General features: G+C 32.7%; 1 protein-coding gene across 1 annotated transcript in view; it reads right to left on the bottom strand.

Annotated features, from left to right (window-relative positions):
* Nucleotides 1-20796, bottom strand: part of LOC119671915 (disintegrin and metalloproteinase domain-containing protein unc-71-like) — a gene marked incomplete at its 3' end in the record, with an annotated part of 88048 nt that overhangs the window by 16196 nt on the left and 51056 nt on the right. The window contains 2 exon segments of the mRNA XM_038082791.1: nucleotides 11705-11761; nucleotides 14758-14906. Of these exon segments, the coding sequence (XP_037938719.1) occupies nucleotides 11705-11761; nucleotides 14758-14906 (206 nt within the window).

Here is a 20796-nt window from a genome sequence, read left to right as displayed (position 1 = left end):
TAAATTAACAAATTCTCAAAGACATTAATTTGCACAAAAGCACACGTAATAATACGCATTCACAAATATCTCCTCATATCGTATCTCATAGAGAGACGAACTGGAAGTCGAGACAAGTTTCAGATCGAAAATTTGATATGAAGAACGCTGCGAAAATCACAACTCGCATCTGTGTCAGAGTATCATCCACTCTGTGCGGGTGCGGGTGCTTTCCCATAAAAGTGCTTTCACATAACCATAAACGTAATATGTTAATTAGACAAGAAATACGTAGACTTGTGCGAACACAAACGGGCCAGTTCGGGTGGGCGTCTGCTGTAGCACATTTGCAACTATTGCAGTAGTTGCAAATGACGCATTTAAATGCCGTAAAACATTTTATATTTCCATTTAGATGGGCACATAATGAGCTGGCAGCTTCTAAAATGCAATTCATTCAAAATATTCGTATACCCGTATGTGACCAAAGTCCGAAATCTTATGCTTCCATTCTCACCGCATACATATTAAATGCACAATAGACCCACCACCTCCGACTGATTTACATCACAACGATAACATTCTGTCGACGCATGGATGTGGAGATACACACGTGTGTAATTCAGACATTTGCATGGAAATAACAAATCTGCAGATGATTTCGCATACGTGTGCGTATGTTAATTTGAGTATTTGCAGGTGTTAATTTTGTTCTCGAATGTGTTAATTTAATTAATTGAAAAAGTTCCTTCCAAATTGTGTACTACGCGTTCTTGACTTATCGCACATTCAGCGATACCAGGTTTTTTTTACCAGCTGTTTTGTACTCGTTCCCGTAGCCATGCACTTTGGCTTTCATTACTTTTTAGAGTGCTTAGGTGTGAGTCGATTTGGCTTCGTTTGATTGCAATTAAGTAATTGAATTACTTTAATTATTTGTTTACCGTTTCTTTGCACTTTCAGTGGTTTAATCAAAATATAAAAAGCAAAAGTATTCCTTGTGGCTTACTTAAAAATCGTTCAGCATTAGTAGTGCGAACCGCCATTAATTAAGTCATTTGGTCAATGTCAAATCCAATTAAAAGCGCTGCGATAATAAGCGGTTAATTAATTTGACCTCAATTTTAATTAATTTCGTGGCATTTGTAAAAAGTTTGTGTGCAGTTTTACTGATTTTTTTCAATTCGCCAAGGGAAATGGGCGCAAAATGCAAACAACAAAAATATTTAGTAACTTGACAGAATCCCCGAAATTAAATATGCACAAGCGATACTCCCAAGGTAATAGCAAGTTAAGTACTTTCCATTTAGCAGTCCCACTTACCAAATATTTCATTATATTTTTCTGTTTTTCGTATTTCGTATTTTCGTATTGGTTCATAATCCCAACATTTTCGATTATGATGCAATGAGTTTAGTTTCAAAGAATAACTTTGGACGCGAAAAGTTTAAAGTTATTTGAAAGATAAGCTTTGATTAGATAGCTTCTCTCCTCTTTTCTTCTACTCTTCGTCTTTTTATATGATTTCCTATGGAATAGAAGAATACCCGATTCTTCTATACTTCTTGACTTGACGTTAACTGACTATATTGTTGCTATCTATCTTATTAGACTACAGTTCTACTCATCTCGGTAAATAATAACGTTAGAATCTATCATATCATGACCTAACAAAATCATAGATCGCAGATTTGAAATTCGTAATTAATTCATTTTAGAACATCTGACAGTGAACGCATAGTTCTATTTAATTCGAATAAAATATTGTGCACCAAGAAGTTGCTTTTGTCGCACGAAGCTATTAATGTTTATGATGTCTCTTCCAAAACAATTTCTCTCTTGCTCTTTTTCTAACTTCTCTTGGATATCGATCATCCACAGTGTTAACTGAATTTGATTATGACAAGAAATCAATTTGATTAATCTCGTTAATTCAAAAACTCTAATAGACATACTATAAGCGCTTCCGATCGATTAGTTAAAAAAGTGTTTCAAAAAATTTGATATCGGAAACTGCACCATTCTTCATATATCTCAGAGGGGTATCCCAACAAATATTTACTAATAATTTTAATGATAATATGTGTGAAAGTTTTATACTAAAGAAATGAAATGTATCCTGTTGGAGTACGGAGCCACTTTGAAAAAGTTTTTTGTCGTAAGCAATATAAAATAATCCCACATGAGCTTACGTACTGATGCTATCACACCTGAATTTGCAGTTAAGTAATTTCTGCTTACTTGAATATTTCCGCTGCTCATTTCAACGTCCGCGTCAGGCTCATAACTCCTTCGATTGACGTTGCTTGCTCATATGACTAGTGTGGTAATATACGCGTTAGTGTTTAAGACCGGAGCTGTTACAAACAAAGCATGATGAACAAAGCAGCAATGTCACTTTTTGCTTGCTTCTCAACTCCTAATCTCAATCAATCAGGAAGTGTTGTGGAATTACTAAAGCCTTTAAGGAGCTTTATTGTTAGTTCAATGTAAGCAGATTTTTAAATGAATGTGTCGCTGTACGTCTTTGTGAAAGGACAATGATGGCCGAGTTCCTTGCGTCGCTGCCGTGCATTTGTCCTTATGTTTCGTTGAAGTAATAAAAAACTTTGTAGTTAAACACTAAATTTACTGGTTTTAGAACATTGTGAGTGATTCTCCATTGGATGAATTATGGACGAATTTTTTCACTATTTGTTCCCCATGCATCTCTCCGTCACACGCGTTTCCCACGTGTACACGAATTTGCAACAATCCGTGTTGTGCGTTTGTTGCTGGTTTGCTGGCAACGATGGCAACAATGGCAACAATGGCAATGATGGCAACAATGGATTTTAGAAATTAAAATTTTATTTCGTACGTTTTCCAAAATGTTTTGTGGAAAGTTTACACGAAAACTTTTATTTACCGTTGCGGTAAATATTTCATGTTGAAGTTGTTGTTGTGGCTGTCATTTTGGTCATAAAACAAGTACTTTTTGGCATTACATTCTGTAGCCATAAAAGTTATGCTAATGGTTTAAACATGTTCCATTCAGTGACGTCAGATGAAACATAGTGCGATAGTGCGATACTGCGATATAATTATTTTACAACAGAAGTGACAATACCATTCAGAGTACCAAGTGTATTGCTATAAGTTTTCTGATTGCTATAATACAACATTTTTAATAATATAGAACTGTCTTTGATTAACATATAAGCTTTTGTTTCGTGCAAATTTTTCTTTCTCCAGAAAGTCCAATCAGTAAACATTTACGTGAAAGCAACTGCTCAATACCCCGGTTAAATTGTTACTAATTTGAAGTTCTAAAAAAATTATATCTACAGTAGTTGTTATTCACTAAGGTCATTGAAAGTTACTATTAAATGTAGATGTAATAAACAATAGGAAAATTCAACGATGTATAGGTATCTGTATGCAAATTGGCGGCGTTACTTTAATAAGAAATCTAGTCTTCTTATTGAGACGCCATGCAAAGATGTTAGTCTAGTGATTCGCAATCGATGAAGGAACAATGTTGAAAATTTTAATCATTTCTGTCATAGTTGTTGAGAGTGATGAAAGTGTCTTATATGTGCTTTGTTACTGCCTAGCGTATGCGCAACACCGACTTATTATTTTATGAGTTTCCCTTTTTAAAGATCTTGTTCAACTCCAGGACCTACTTCTAAAAAGAATTTTAAGTTTGGCCAAAGGCTCTGAGTATGTAATAAGGCTACACAATGGGCTAATAGGTTTAAGTGGATCATTACGATCGCCGGTATAACCTAACCTTACATAAATGTAGAACTAAATGAGTTAGACTTCAGATCAAAGTAAACACAGAAATGATATTATGTTGGATCCAATCGCCTCTATATTAAGTCTAAGGCGTATGTATTTTTTACCTTCAAAGCACAGAAAAGGAGAGAGAGAGAGAGAGAGACAGAGAGTATAAAAAGTAGTATTCGAAAAATATAATTTATTTGTCTCTTTTATATTTGGTTTGAAAGTACAATAGTTGAATCTGTCGGATTGCGTTGATGGACAGTTAAAACTATGATTTCATTATTTATAATAATGTTAACCCTTTTATTTCAATATAAGGATCCAAATTAAGGATATTCCACTCGTTTCAATAAATTACCCGAGTAGTGAAATCTGTCAGATGCATAGTTACATTTTTATCGTTTACATTATGTTTCTTGCAAATAATTAACTTAATTTACTATTATATTAAATTGATTTGATTGCTTTTAAAATGAGAAGAGTAATTTGCGAATTGAATTCATTCGATAGGGTCGGGTCGTTCCATTTAACAACATTACTCTCAGTTTGATATTATTTGCATGCCTTTAAATGAAAGCAGGATACATTTTTTATTGTTGGAAAAAAGTTGAAAAAAAATGGGTTTTTTCCATTATACTTGACTAGAGTACAAGAAAAGTTTCTCTTAACATAACCAACATGACTTAGGCACTGACCGACGCTGTTGCGCGCCCACAGGAAAAGTTTCTATGCCAATCACTCGAAAAATGTTCTCAAAAGCGTAAAAATAGTAGAAAATAAGTATCGCAGGAAAAAGGAGAATAAAAAACAAAACTTAATTAAATTGAAAAACTCAATTACCCTAATTACATTTCTATGTAAACAGTGCAAAGCGGCAGTACCGAAAATGGGGAAAGCACAAATAACAGAAAAAGGTTCTTAGTTACCGAATTCGGAAGAGTGGAAAACGAGTAAAAATAGAAGACAAGCAGAGATCAAAGCGGCTTTACACGGACTCCCAACACCGCACTCTACATAAAAGTTGACTTCCTTTCCTCCTTCAATTCTGCCGTCAACCAACTTAAAGGAACCTAAACGATGTCAACAAATCATCGATTACTGTTTGGTTGCCCTGGAAATGCGTCGTACTGGGTACTAGGTACTTACGTTTATTTCATTTTTACAATTTTTCATGCTTCTCTTTACCTACTTTAACTTTTTATTTACGATGAATTAAAGTTTATGAATACCCAAGAACAATCCACTTAATCAGCATTTAATAAATAAAAACAAAAAAGGAGCATAAAACCTTTGAAAGAAAAAGTCTCAACAGATAAAATTGTGAAGGAAATTGTCCGTGAAAATAATTTGTGGGTGTGGCTTAAGTTTGTTGGAAGTCGAGTTAAGATTAAGGCGATTTACAAATTTCGTATTAAATTTTCAATTTATTTATGCAAATGAGCAGCAAAACCAGCAAAAACCAACAAAATCAGAATGTACAAAATATATATTTAAAAGAAAAAATCCACAATACGCATGATTATCACAACAAAATTGCACATATCGAATTGAATTATCAAAGGAAGCACTCAGGGCTTAATTTAAATTAATTTCTTACAGAATGTGGATGATTCGTACAAGGAGAAATCTAAAAATCCAAGCATCGAAAAATGTGCAAATCTGAAAATCGGGTGCATTTTGACCTCGTTCGGGTAAGATATGCAAACACAATGAGTATCATTCTACCTTCGAACATAAAAATGATGTGCTTAAGAGCCAAACCACACACACTTATATCCATAAACACACACCGATGCACACGTCCTGGCACATCCTTACATGCATTAATATACATTGTACAATAAAGGTAAGCCACTCACATTTGTGTGAAATACAAAAAAATCATTTGAGAAAATTTCAATTGTCGATTTAATTTTCAATTTAAAGGATTACGAGAATTCATTCTTTACTCCGCTTCCCCTGTACTGGTTCGACCACAGCCAAATTGTTTAGGCGATACGACTGCATTTAAACAAACTCATTTGATGTTCGCAGGCTCGAGGCTCGCAGGCTCGCAGGCTTGCATACAAGGATTTCTGCATTTATGCATTTGTGTGCTCGAAGTGCCAAATGCTGGTTGCAGGCATTTTGCCAAAAATGGTTTGTTAAAATGTTTTTAAAGACTTGTGGTCTCACAACATGAATTATGAAGTCTCAAAATGAAGAAGTGGTTTCAGCTACAGAGCCTTCGATGTGTTAAGATTAATAGAAACGAAATAAATTCATATATAAGTACATTTGGAAGTGAGAAATCCTTAATTAAACGCAATGGTAATGGAAAAAGAAAATCATATTAACAATTCTTTAAATATATTATTTTTGCTTCATCTGAATTTCAACAATGCACATATAAACTAATTAAGGATTAAGAGGTAGATTGTCCTCTGACTTGATAAACGTAATTGAAACATAATCTTAGAGTTTATTTAATCGTATAACAACTGTAATAAATAAGGTAGTTTAAAATTTTATATTAGTTGATCTATAAATCATAAAGAGTTAATACATATACACATCATTTACAACTCCTCCACGAAAGATATGAATTACATGACTTTTCTGTCCAAATCAAATCACCAAAACGTCAAATTTCTCTCACCACAAAGTATACTTGTGCATGGCTTGTGGCACCTTGCTGTTCCAACCACATGTCTTCCACATTCATATCTTTAATTTCATGCTGCAAGTGGTAATTATATGGCGGCAGTAGTGAAGATTGTCACATCTTCAAACTAAACCCCATACCGCAAAAGGGTTTTTTTGGATGCAATGGTCTTTCGATAGTTACTTTATTTGAATTTTTACTAATCAAACGCAGTAATTATGAACTTCTCATTGAAGAAGTAAGGTTGCGAAATATCATCACCGTTTTTATTGTTAGTTTTCCAAAATTCAACAAGTTTCGCGGCTGCTAAACGTTTCTTTTAAAAAGTTGAGAGTTATCCAGATGCTTTTAGCTGGAAAGGATTGTTTTGTCAATCTAATTATAATTATATATTGTTTCCAAACAAACGAACAGCTTAACAAATTTCCAACAATATTCCTTTATATTGTATATTATGCGTACAGCCTATTTTGTGAGGTACTGTGGTGATCTTAGCCTCAAAATTCATTGTAAATATATGTGAAGTGCAAAAAAGGCTTTAAGAAGTAGTAGTCTTCTAAAAACTCAATACTATATGGTTAATAAATTTCAATCTCTGGATACTTGCGTTAGCTATTAACTGCTCCAGTTACGGCTACAATATGACAAATAATCGGTATATTTTTGAAATGCAGACGACGATGATTTCTATTTTTTATATTAAATTTTAAACTTATTATGGAGTTATCTTATTATTTTGTAAATTTTCTTTGATTTAATTTATTTCTTTGTGTTGAAGCTTGTAAATTTGCGATGGAATTGCACGTGATTTGACCAAAATAAACTTTCTTATTTCGAAATTTGTTGCTTTTCGTCACCTTTTATAGCCTCTATTATTTTTGGAATGTTAGCAGTAAAGTTTTTGGATAGGGACAATGGCGTAATTAATGTTGTACTTGATGACATGACTAACACTTATGTGTCAGTGGCTACTTCAACGGCAATAAAAACCAAAGACTGTAATAAACGTTTATATGTAAGAATTATGGCTTTACGTGGTAGTTAGAATGCAGCATTTCCATTAAAGTAGGAAGAATAGCAAAATCTGAGAATTCGATTTTTTTCTATCTAGCATTAAAAGCAAATAACAATATTTCTTGAAATAACTTTTTAAAAGATTTGATCTCATCTACCCAAAAGTTGTTTGGAAGAAGCTACTTAGAAAAAGTTAAACCCATGATGTTATGCGACCGAAGTATTAAAATAAAATAAATATTTTTTTAAAAGATTTAAGTCGCTTTTTTTTAATGATATTCAAATTACATTTGGTTTGAGAAATATAATCGTTCCTAATATTTAAACAGCAATTCTGCAAGGAAGCATGGGCCAAACGCAACTCCCACCAATACTCCGTTGTCAGTAGTGAGCTGAAGTTGAGTCAACCTGAGTTAGTATTGCCGTAATAATAATTTCTCAATGGTCTTCAGTAGGTTCTGATGACATAAGCATAAACAATTTTGAAACAAAATTTTTAAATAGAATTTAAGAAAGTTCTTTCTGAAGTGCCCCTACCTTTTGCTTGAATGTGCATAAATACATAAATTAGATTAAACATAGTTGTACTTATATGGAGTAGATATACTTCACATCAGTGGGTATATCAGAGCGCACTGCGGATGATATAAACAGAGGGGAGGCACAAGTGCATGAGGTATTTTAACTTGTAGATTCTTTTGAATTAACAAGTGTGGCCTGCTACGTCTTGTCCCCTTAAATATTCTTCTTTCAGGATAGTCATCCTCACAAGATTCCTTTTATTATCAAACTGTATGCGAATGGTTGGATAAAAATTGTATGGTTGTTGAGATGTTACCTTAGCTTATCTCTCTGTTGTTGTTTCTTTGCCTCTCCTCCTGTATGTGTATGTGTATGTGTATGTGTATATTAACGCAACTAGCTATATATGTGTTTTTTGTTTTTGTTTTGTTGTTGCTTTTATTATGTTTTGTAAACATTTTCTTAATTTTCGAGCTTATCTCACATAATTTTTCACATTTTCTTTGGTTTTCCCTTGGAGCTGCCTTTGTCTGCTGGGCAATATGACCACATACATCTCACTAGTCAGTTTATTATTAAGTTTACTAGGTTATAGTGTGCATCAAAAGATATAAACTTTTTTAGAGTACAAGCTGGTTTCCATGCGGTTTAATGTATCTGTTTTTTGTTATTATACAAAAAGGTTGTATTAGTATACTCGTACGAATTTCCACTTCCATAATTAGGAAGGTTATAATTTCATAATTTTAATAGTGTGTTCTGCTGTTGCGCTGCTGTGGGCAAGAACCATTTTTTAGACTTTAACTTTTGCTTTAAGAATTCGGTTAAAAGGGTCGAGTTAATAATAACTTTAAGATTAAGATTTTGTTGGTAGTTAATTTATGTGGTGAATGTGTGCGAAGTTGGTATTTACGGTTATTTATGTGTTTTTAATGTTGGATGCTTGATTTAAGACGAGTTTGTGCAAATGAACATTTTAAAATTTGTGAGTATTTATAAAGTTCATTAAAAGTTGCCTTCACATTTCTATTATCAAATTTAATTAGATTTTCTGTTGCAAATGCAAGTAAATAGAAGTGCAGTTGTAAAATTGCCGCATTTTTCTGTAGTCTGTCTGCAGTTGCTGCAAAACAACAACAACCTGCTTTACAAAAACAACGTAGAAGAACGAGAACAAAAGTTTAAGCTCTTCAACCTTCGCTTCCCACATTAAAGCTCTCTAGCAACACCAACTAGAATTACAACTACAACAACAACAGCAACAACAGCAATAACAATAACACTAGGAGCAACAATAATAATATCAACAAAATGGCGTTAATATACATTACACACGTATGTGCAAACACCCACACATACTCGCACGTTAGTACTACATATCATTGTAAATAATATTTTTCATAATAGTAAATGAGTTTTATGTTGCTCTCGTACAGAGATAAGAGGAATAATCTAGCGCAAAGTGTTTTAGACAAATAGCAAGTCTTCCTGAAAGCACACGCACACTTGCATAGACTCTCGAGCTGTATCCGCGGAAAGTGTGTGTGTGTGTGTCGGTGTTATCTGTGTGGATTCGTTTATATATGCTACCACAAATATGAAAAATCTAGATATATGATTACCACTTAAGAACGTTATTAAAAGGCTGAGAATATACATAAGCAACTTGAAGTACTCGTCTCAGCACTTGTTTTCCAAACCGCTGCTGCCGCTCTGCTCTGCTAAACTAGAAGGCAGCATGCGTATGTTGGATGGCATTACCAACAAATACATTTGTGCGTGTCTCACATGCACACGTACAAGTGCCTAATCCAGTGTTCTTAAACGAATCATATTTTTTGCAAGTACAATTCCTAGAGTTAAGGTAGGGAAATTAATATAAGCCTGAGTGTGTATGTGTGTCTGTTTGTATGCTTTTGCGTGTGTGCAAATGTGCGACTCTATATATTGTGTACTGAAAGTACATTACATAAATATTTGCATTTTCATAGGAAAGGGAAGGGGAGCGTATGGCATGTATGATTATTAAAATTAATTTTAATTCAATTAAAACCGAAAGCTTCAAAACCAATTGAACTTACAATGATTCGTTTGCACAGGTGTGCACTTTTAATGATATTTTTTTATTTTTATAGAAAACCAAGCTACTTTATTTACAATAAAGTAATTTTGCTAAGAAAGCACATCAATAAGTGCGCTAAACATGTACGTATAAAGTAATTGTTAATGCTAGTAAAATTATTATTTGGAAAAATTAGATATGCATCCACTAACTTTCTTTGACTGATATCTTGCAAAACACTAAGTTCTGTGTCAATATTTGAAAATGTTTAATAATTAATTTTTCATGAAATTTATTAAATTTATAAAAGAAATTATGCATGTCATAATAAAACTACAACAAAAAAGCCTATATTTATTTTTGATTTTGATTTTGTTTTGCAGAGGATTTTATTAGAAAATTAATGGATTGAATTTGCGATATGCTCAGCGAAAATATCGCTTATTTGTTTGTCACATTTAAAATTGCCCGCGCAAATCGTTTTTGCACAAACTAAGGTTTAAGGGCCCATTAGACAGCAACGTTCGTTGTCAACGCGCGCTTGCCATTACACAAACAATTTTTAAAAAATTTTTTAAACACGCCCCAGATAAAACAACAAATATACTAAAAAATCGCTCTCACATGAGAATTTTTTTCTCCTACTTTTCTCCTACTTTGTGAAATGCGAAATTTGTTTGTGTAATAGTAACATTTGAAATTTTAAGAAATGTGATATTTCTTCAACCACGCTCGTGTTTTTGCATATACAGTCGGATTTGGTCGGCATGCAAAATTTTATTTATTTTGAGAAATGGAAGCGTAAACATCGTTTAAATGCACGCATGATTTGTCGTTAGCATGCGATGCTTTGCAAATATGAATAAATTTAATTTTAAATATTTGTATTTTCTACCTAGGTAAAAATTTTTAATTTCCAAAACATTTTATTAAGAAGAATTAAAATATTAATAACCTTGGGCTAAAAAAAATAACCAAACATTAAATTACAATAAAAATTTTGTTTTAAATATTAATTGCATTGTACACCTACGGAAAATTTAAAATAAAATAAAAATACAAAAAATACTAAAAAATACCAAAAAAAAAAATTAAATTATATAAAATATAATATATATAAAAATAAATATATAAATTGAAATCATAAAAATAAATATAAATATATAAATTAAAATTATAAATTAAATGTAAAACATCATTTTTCGCAAGGAAATTACGCATAGCAGCCGCTGTCGACACTTCAGCGATTGCTTTAATACTGATGAGTGAACAAATTTTGCATTCTTTGCTGGAGGCGTGTTTAAAAAATTGTTGGTAAATTTAATGTGTAATGGAGAGAGAAGACTTCGTGTGTTTGTCAACGCGCGTTGATGTCTAAAGGCCACTTAAGACGCGAATTATTTTTGACTATGCTAAGCATGCAGGCACACTGTGTTCCGCTGTCAAATTTCCTCTATGCTATATTCACAGCCATACACTCTCGCTCGCACACACTCACATTCTCCCATTCCTATATTCGCATATACATCCATGTCAGAATGGCAAATCCCTGCTAGGGGCAACCCTGTTTTAAATAGTTGCGTATTTGAATTTAAAATTTGAATTAATTACGCGCGCTCATTATGTTAATTAATTTTATGCCCAAAAATGTTTGTATGTGTAATTATGAATACATTTCCAACGCAAATGCGATGACGATGCATAAAACGTACCTTTGTTCTGCCTCTACTAAAGCCGCCGTCATCATGGGGACGAGGACGTTGACCCGGCTGCAAAATAAAATACGATTTAAATGAATATAGGGATAATTCAAAAAAATGTTCATTAATTATTAACTTCAAATTTAAATATTAATTGTTTTTACTAAAGAACTAAAAACCTTTGCTACTTTTATTTACAGTAAATATGTGACAAACACAACACAACTGCACTTAATTGCAGTTTGTCATAAAGGCAGCCAGATTTTCACAAAAATATCTTTTATTTGATATGACATATATTAAAAGCAGTTTTAAAATATTAAATTAATTAATTTTAAATAATGTGTGGATCGAAAAAGTATAATTTATTGTTCTAAGTTCACTATTTTGTTGAATTAAATCGGTTTGAAGTAATTTTCTTTTGAAATTGATTAGAAAATTATTTTCAAATACGGTCAAATACCAAGTCTTTGGAAATTAAATCGCAAAATTTTAATATAAAAAAAAAGAATCCTAAATGTTTACTTTCCTTAATAATAAAGAACACAATCTTGTACTTAACAAATAAAACCGTAATATTCAAACGATACAATGCATTTTTACGACTTTACTAACTTTAATAGTATCGTTAGAATAAATGTTTAATGTTTCTAAAGAATTGTTTAAACAAATTTTAAACAAATTTAAACTTCTCAACTTTTTGGGTTATTTCTTAGTAAAACGAAGTTATTTTATATATAATAGAAAAGCGGATCTGTAAATGAAGCTTAAATGCATAGCAACAGAATTTTAATACCCTAAAAAATTTTAGTAACTTCTTCGACAACAATTTAATATCGCTTCCTCTTTCCACTTCGAGTGAAACCCATAAATTGAAGGCAATAGTCTATAATTGAGTGATTAGATTGATTGCCGACTAATATGTCATGCGAATACTCGCATCTACTGTGCGCAAATAGTTGGCAGTCGAGTATCTTTAGGATAATTTTCAGATTTCTATAAAAGGAGGAACAGGAAGAAAAAAACAGACAACCAACTTGGCAGCATTGACGCAGATAATCTTTTAATGCCCGTCAGGCATAAACTCTAACACACAGCCAATATTTTTATCATTCTCGAGCGAAGAATAATGCTCGGGGTAGAGTTTGGTGGTGGTGGCAATACCAATACTTGAGAGTGAGTCTGTGATGAATTGAGTGGGTTGTACTTTTGTGTTTTATGCGAAACTGCAGGTAACTTTTGATACTAGAGTCATTTATTTGTCCCCAATTCTGTTTTTGTCCTCTAAAAATACGCTTTTTTTTAAGACGGTCCGAGTGAGACAGCTTTTTGCAACGCTGCTCGAAATAATCTTAAATATTTAGACAAAGCACTTGAGTCCTGTGGACAAGAACTGTCTGCCTGCTTCACTGTTGAGCCTACGTTGAAAATTAACAAAGGCGTTTCGTTGGGCAGAAATTGTTGGGAAAATGTTTGCAAAGAAATTGAATTAAAATGTACAATTGCTTCGTAATTTTAACTTAAAGACCAAACGAATTTACACAATTCGCTGAGTTTGGATTAAAATGAAAAATTGAAATTGTTATTACGTGCTTATTTACTTAATGAGTCTATGAAGCAACTTCAACTGCCGACAATCTCACTCCATCCTCAGTTGCCAACTGATGTATTTCCATATTCTGTAGCAAAAACCAATGTAAAATGGGTTAGAAGAATTTTGAGGTGGCACGACTTGGATTTGGATAATAATTAATTGCCTGCTTAAATGTGTTACATTGTTGGAATTTACTTAATGAATGTTTAAAGAATGAAGACATACGAACAGTTTAGTGCAGTAGGAGAGTATATGAAATCTGATATATTGGGTTGTGACGCAAGTCTTGATGAACAAATTGCTGGGGAAGGAGCTTTACAAGGAATTAAAAGCGAATAGAGTGTTATTAACTTTGTACTGTGCTACTTTGTGCTCTCGACTACAAGTGATCTGTTCATATCCATACACAATTTGTTAGGATTTAGTATTGTCTTTCGTTTTGATTAAAAGTCTCTAGAGTTTTACTAATCGTTGGCATCACTGCTCCTATCTTTGACATTTGCTAGCCATGAGTTATGTTTGCGACAAAATTGAAATGAAAATGAAAAGAAATGGCTATGTGTAAAATTAAACAAATATAAAAACGCAAGCAAAATTTAAATTTTATTAACTAAAGATATTAGAGACAATTATTTCCAGGATTTTACAATGGTACACGTTATTGTAACCGTCTTACAAGTATATGCCTCAGTTTATATGTTATTGGTGATTCATAGTTTTTCCATGAAAATCGTGTAAATGTAATAGTATATGACTTGGATATAAGTGAATAGATGATTTTTCTGCTGTGATAAACTCTGCTCATTAATTTGCAGAATCCGCCAGAGAATTACAAATTCAGTGAGTTTTGTATGTTTTACAGTATGTCCGTCTACTATATCTCGCAGGATTATGTAAATAGACTGCAAGCCAGAATTTATTGCAGTTAGAAATTATTACTTTAAACAAAAATTGCAAAAAAATAATTGTTAATAAGCCACCCACTATGTTTTCATAGTTTTGGAACAATTGGTTCCTAAATATTCGCTGAATGGACAGGATTTAATCACAGTACAATGCTACTAGGCTTAAGTCCCTAGCTAAGTTAATCAGATCCATGACATCAAAAAGTCAGTGGAATTATTAAAAAATTATTCAATATCCATTTACAATTTACTTTGTAAATGTCATTTGTAAATGTCAGTAAAATTTTTTTAAAACTATTAGATTTCAAGTCGACTAAATCTATCTTAATTTCTCTCAAAAATCGTCATATTTAAACAATTCTTCATTAACGTATGTTAGGTGACTACAGACATTTAAGTCCTGTATTGAGTTGATCTGTATTAAATGATTTATGTTATTTCTAAATGTGTTTATCGGGTATGGGTGAATGGATGGATGCATGAAATTTGAGTATTCTTTGTGAATGAGTGAGTGAACATACCATTGTAAAATTGTTAATATTTCGTTTACGTAAGCGATTTCGTACCTTTGGAGGGCTCACTTCGCGCGTTGATATGCCCATCTTCTCGTGGTGCCGCAGTTGCACTGGATAAATGATTTGGTAATAATGACCACCGATACGGCGTACTAGTTCCTGATTTTGGCGATACTCCTTCAGAAGGCGTTCGACTTCACCTGTAATAAAAACAAAAAATCAAAAATATAGTTGAAAATCAGTCAAATGAGCACAAAGCGTTTTTTATGTATTCAAACAATCTGCTGTGTTTAATTAAAGTTAATATGAAGGTTAAATGAAAAGAACTTGGTATTATCGTCCTTACACATTGGAGTCACTTTGTCGAGTAACTGCGCCCGTGTGCGGTAGAAATTGAAAAGTTTTAAACTATTTTCAGTTTCCTGCCAAACTTTCAATTAAATTAGCAAAAAATTGTTGATGCTGCTAACGTACGAAGTACAGTACAGTTCAGAAATGTATTATCCATCCTTAAATCTGCCCCTGCCTGTTATCCTTGCCTCAGAGCGTACAAGAAACTTTTAATTATTTAATAAAATGTCATTTTGGTTTAAGCTCCTGATCTCCACATTTGAATCATTTGTCGCATGATATACCCCGCTTGGGTGTACTGCCAGAACCGAGTTGCTGGCCCCTCAAATAAAAATTTATTCCTTGTCTGCTGAAGAAGTTTTATTTAAATAAGTTCAAATGCTGCAGAAAAACGGAAATTAGATTTACGTTTCCCATACTAGGTGAGACAGGTAGGTGTGAAGGCGACTGAGGTTATATGAAAAGTATGGAAATACAGAATAGTGAGTGGCTAAAAACGTTGATAGTAAATATGTGGCATGAAAATGTAAAATGGGGTTAAACGTGTTAGGACTGTTATACGTTTGTGTCAGTATAACTCAAGGCTTGCCTTGTGTTCATCAAAAAGAAAATTGATAAAAGTTGTGGAAAAATTGCAAGAGATTTAGTGAAAAACGCAAACCTGAAGGCAAAAACACGTTAAAATAAAAATGCTTTTATATAGTTACGTAGATGCTCTACTGTTTAGTTATCCTAGCAGGTGTAGAGTAAAATGCACAAAAACTATTTTGGCTCACACAGATACACATGTATAAAGTCAGAACACTTTAAAGCGTCGCCTTTATTTTCTGCATCCGACAGTCGATAAAGTAAATTGCCAGTGATAAAATTAGGTTTTGCATCCGATGAAATAACTTAAGGGTATTTCAAACTCGAAAAATGTTCACATCTGAAGCAATTAACCAGCGTATGACACTGTATTTCGAATATTATTGATTAATAATGAAGGCGTACTATAAAAATAAAACTTTATAAAAATCACCAATAAAAGTGAAACTCATACCAAGTGTTTAGCACTTACAGAACAAATCCGTACATTATGCAAAGCAAAAGTGCTTAGCACACATACGACATTTGATTGAAATCTTATTTTGTCGCATATATATGAGGAACATCGAATTTACACCGAGAAACACCGAAGCACGTTCCAATTAGATGCAGCGATTAGCGTTTAATTTGACGAAGGTGGTAAGCCACACTTTACGACCTGAAAACAAACACTCTGTGGCAACGCTGGATATTCTTTTTCAGTGCTGAAGTTTAAATCAACTGCTGTTCGCCATATCTGCTGCCTGCCAATAAATTCATTGCCAGCGGGAACAGGTGATACCTTTGACTTGCGCTAAGTGTGCTACCATGTACAACGCGACAAGTGATAAATGATTCCCATTTCCAAATAAAGCGTAATTCGTAGCGCGTGTTGGTTGCGCAGGTTATACTACCGTCCATGGGGTATCCTGATTAGGTTGTATTTTTTCCTTTAGCCGTAACCCATTGTACCCCGATATAATACCAAAAATTCAAGACTGCTGAAAATCCCAACTTTGCATGTGATGAATATTAATTACTGGCAAAAGGATACAACAACTGGCATTGTGGAAAGTGCTTAAGATCAACAAAATAATATAAGAGAAAAACTTAAAATGCTGATTTCAGTAGCAGCTGTTTTGGAACATGAACTTGTCGAAAAATTCATCTTATTTACTTGTGCGGCTGAGCAGTTTTACTCCATCTTCTAACCATAAATCGATGGGTTTCAATATTTATCAACAAGGCATCGCATATATTTAAAAAATGCTCTTTTTTACCTATTAGTTTGTGTGTTTGCTTTTCTAAAATTAATATCTACTACTCAGTTTCTATTAATCACAGATAAGTCCATTGAAAGATAAAACAAAATTGTTGATTAAATTCTCAGGTCTTGTCCTCGGTCCTTTTATTGCGAAACTTTTTTGTGAAGGTGACTAAAAATATGCCTGCAATGTTTATAAATTTCTACTAATTTTTAAAAAATAAGGAGCAATTTTTACTCTTCTTTGCCCAACAAAAATAAAGCATTTACACTTTTTGCTTTACATTTGTGAAAACATCAGCATAAATCCTTATTACTTCCTACGACATGCTCATCAGCAAGGAGTGACAACTGACAACAAGCTGACGCAGCTACTGCATATTCAGCAGTGGCACTTGCTGCCTGGGAAGGGTTGAAGTCACATTCAACCTGAAATTTTACAGCTCATCAACTCAGGTTGGCAAGGAGTGCCATTGCTGCAATGGCAGCGGCTCCAGTGACAGAAAGACAAACAAAAACTTTGGTAATATTTTAAGATAATCCCTCTCTTTGCATTTGTGATTCTCTTATTGTTTTCGAACAGTTCGTACAAGAGGAGATGCAAGTCGTTAAAAAGTATCTATGCATAGTATCGGTTCAAAGAAGTTTACTTTAGTCACACTTTGGGGAATAAGGTTTGTTACGGTACGGCGTTCGTGCACTGCCTTCTTTTTCTGTCTTACCTGAAATAAAACTTTAACAAATGTCAAAAGCATTTACATTTCGAAAGGCTTTTTAAGTTTACGACCGCATAAAGTGTTTCTGTCTTTAAACGTTAAGTCCAAATTTACGTGAAATATTCAATAAAAATCACATTTGAGATGAGCAGGAATCTTAAACTGAATGATTTTCTCTTCGGAGTAGGTGCTAGTCGAGCTGAATTTTATAAACAGAATTTAATTGTCGAGAACGTCAAAATCTGTGTATACCTAAGTATAAATAAAAAATAGATTTTATTTATATATTTTAATTTATAATTTAATATTATTGTAAGAGCCAATAAATGGATTTAAAATATGTAAAGATATTCTAGTGATGTTGGTGCAAGTGCCTTTCAGCATTTATCTTCCAGTGTTATGATAAATATTGATATTCCAGTGTTCGATGTTGGTATTTATTATATAGTTATATGATACCAAAAATTCACAAATTTGTTAAATTCAGTTAATGTGTTGACATTATGTTTTTCAGAATTTAGGTCACGTTTGACACATCTATTATTATTTTTTGCTTTTACATCAAATTATATTAATTTTTTACTTTCAAAGTTTCAATATGTTTTTATTACCAAATGAAACTCCGTTGTAGAATCTTTGTGGATTTGTAACCGAATTTGTGAAAATTTCATTACTGCAATCTCAAATGAAATGAAGCATTCATGTGCTCCAAAAGATTCTTAAATTTGATTTTATTTTGATTATGGTATGGAAGATTTCATTCTGCATGATTTCATTCATTCTTAACGCATATAACGTAGCCTCTAATAGCACTGAAATTAGTTTATTTTAAGATTTTTGAGAATATTTAAATCAGATCCGGTTAAGCAATACTAGATTCAATATGTGAACTGAAAAGCAAGAAAGTCCTTTGAAATCGTAGAAAGAGAAGGCGATGTTATTTGAATTGTCTGGTACTTTTTTTGCAAAAAACCAAATCTTATGTTAACTCTTCCCGATCGATGGTATCTTTCCAAACATTTTAAACGAAGGGCTTTCTATTTTATATCTCTAACTTGGTTTTATGTTTAGTTAAAGTCCCTCTCTAACAAATGTAATTCTCTGCAATGCAAACTCTGTTCTCCTGCTCGCGCAGATAATTGACATATTTGCTGTTTTGCATTTCTGTCTTATATGGCACTTTTGTTGTCGTTTTACCTTTATCAGTTATCCGGCATTTTGTTTCTTTTATGTGCATTTTTTAGCTGAATTCCATTTTCATTATTATTTTTCTTTCTGCTTCTGCTTTTATGAGTGTTATTGTTTTTGTTTGTTGATGCCTTATGACACAATGACAGACGTGATTATCACGTTTTATGAGTCGTTGAATTGCGCGGCAGCAGCGATAAGTCTAACTGCACTCCCAATCCCAACCCCAAACCCAATTCGATTCCAATGTTTTTTCTCTGTCGTCTCATATTATTTAAAAGCTTGATGTCTGTCTGCCTGTCTACCCGTCTACTCGACTGCTCGTCTGCCCGTCTGTAGGTTCGCTGATGAATATAAAAATATTGCACACTTAAATCTCTGGCATATTTAAGGTTTCTATGTATGTGTGAGCGCTGAGTTATTTGTGCGCAGCGTTGCATTTTTTCACGTGAATCAGCGGTAAAATTTTAAAATAGTTGCGTCATAAAATAACTTGAAAAGTTATTAAAAGTGTTTGTTGTATGTTGCAATATTATTATCATCATTATCATCTCGACAACATAATTATTATCATTCAGGGCGCTAAGCAAGTTCTTGGAGTATTTATTGAGATTATTTTCAAGTACTGCCACTGCTACTGCTGCCAGTGTTGCCACTGCCTACGCTACTTATGCTCCTACTATTTTGATGCTGTTGTTTTGGTTATCCTTGTGCTGCCATTATGGAAAAAACTTTTGTAATTAAAAAGTGTACAAAAGCTTTTGGAAAAGTAGTTTTACTGCTACCGAAATTAATATTTTATAAGCAAAATGTTTCACAAATGTTTCCGGAGTTATCATAATTAAGTTAGACTGCAAAAACGAATTAAAAAGATTTCTTCGTGATATTCGTAGTGAATTTTCTCTTTTTGTTTTTTGTTTTAAGAACAACACATTTAAGGCTTTAAATATGTTGTTCCTTTGTTGTTGCTAGTTTTAGTGTCGTACAAAAACATTGAAAGCAATAACCTCGGGAGGGTAAGGGAGTCTGAAAGGAACCCCAGAACAATATCTAATTAGCAAATATTTTAAAATCTATGATAATAATAAGAGAAACCCATAACCAAGTCGTGATTTTTTTTAAAACTTTGTCCGAATAATCTGCATTTTTAATAAGAAACTATTGGAAATTAAGAAATTGTAAGAAGATAATAAAGTTATCTTCCTCTATCCATAACTTTTGTGTTAAGTTTTTTAATAAACTTTTCAATAAATCAGAAAAGAAAATACTGGGATTTTTCAATAATTTCCACTTTAAAAAGAAAATACTAGAATTTGTCATCTAAATTTAGTTTCACCAAGAAAAAATTCTTAATTACCTTAACAACTTTATATAATTAACTAAACCATTAAACGATCACTATTAAAGAATAATTTAATGCAATAATTTCCTGTTTTACGGATGATATAAAATAGTACAAATTGTTGTGAATTCAGTCTCTATCTACAAGCATCGACCTGACATCATTAATTCTGTATTTTCCACAGCTAAATTAGAGCAAAAGGAAATAAATTATATTGGTAGTTTTAATTTTTATAATGAATTAGATTGAGAGATTGAAAATTAATGCAACGCTCGATTAGAGATTAAAAACTTACAATAAATAATTTCTTCACATTAAATTCTATTTTATCAAATTTAAGATATTTCTGGTTATATATATGCAATTTGCTGTTTAGATGAAGCTGTCAGGCTTGACAAATGTAACTAAGTATCATTCTACCCTCTATTCTGTGTGCACTGAAGATATGCAGCATTCTCTGCACTTGGTACCATATGTAAACAAAAATGACACATAGCAATATAGTAGAGTACAACAAATACACATAATCTTCTACATCTGTGCAAGAAACGACTGCTGTGGATGATTCGTAACAAGATAGAGCTGAAGAAGATGAAGCAAAGTGTGTAGATTTACCATAACTGAAATGCATCGTACCCAATAACAGAAAAGTCTTTGCCCAG

The sequence above is a fragment of the Teleopsis dalmanni genome, chromosome 1 (assembly GCF_002237135.1).
Source record: "Teleopsis dalmanni isolate 2A chromosome 1, ASM223713v2, whole genome shotgun sequence".
NCBI classification, from domain to species: domain Eukaryota; kingdom Metazoa; phylum Arthropoda; class Insecta; order Diptera; family Diopsidae; genus Teleopsis; species Teleopsis dalmanni.
The sequence above is the reverse complement of the archived record's forward strand: the minus strand, read 5'-3'. Positions and strand labels throughout refer to the sequence as shown.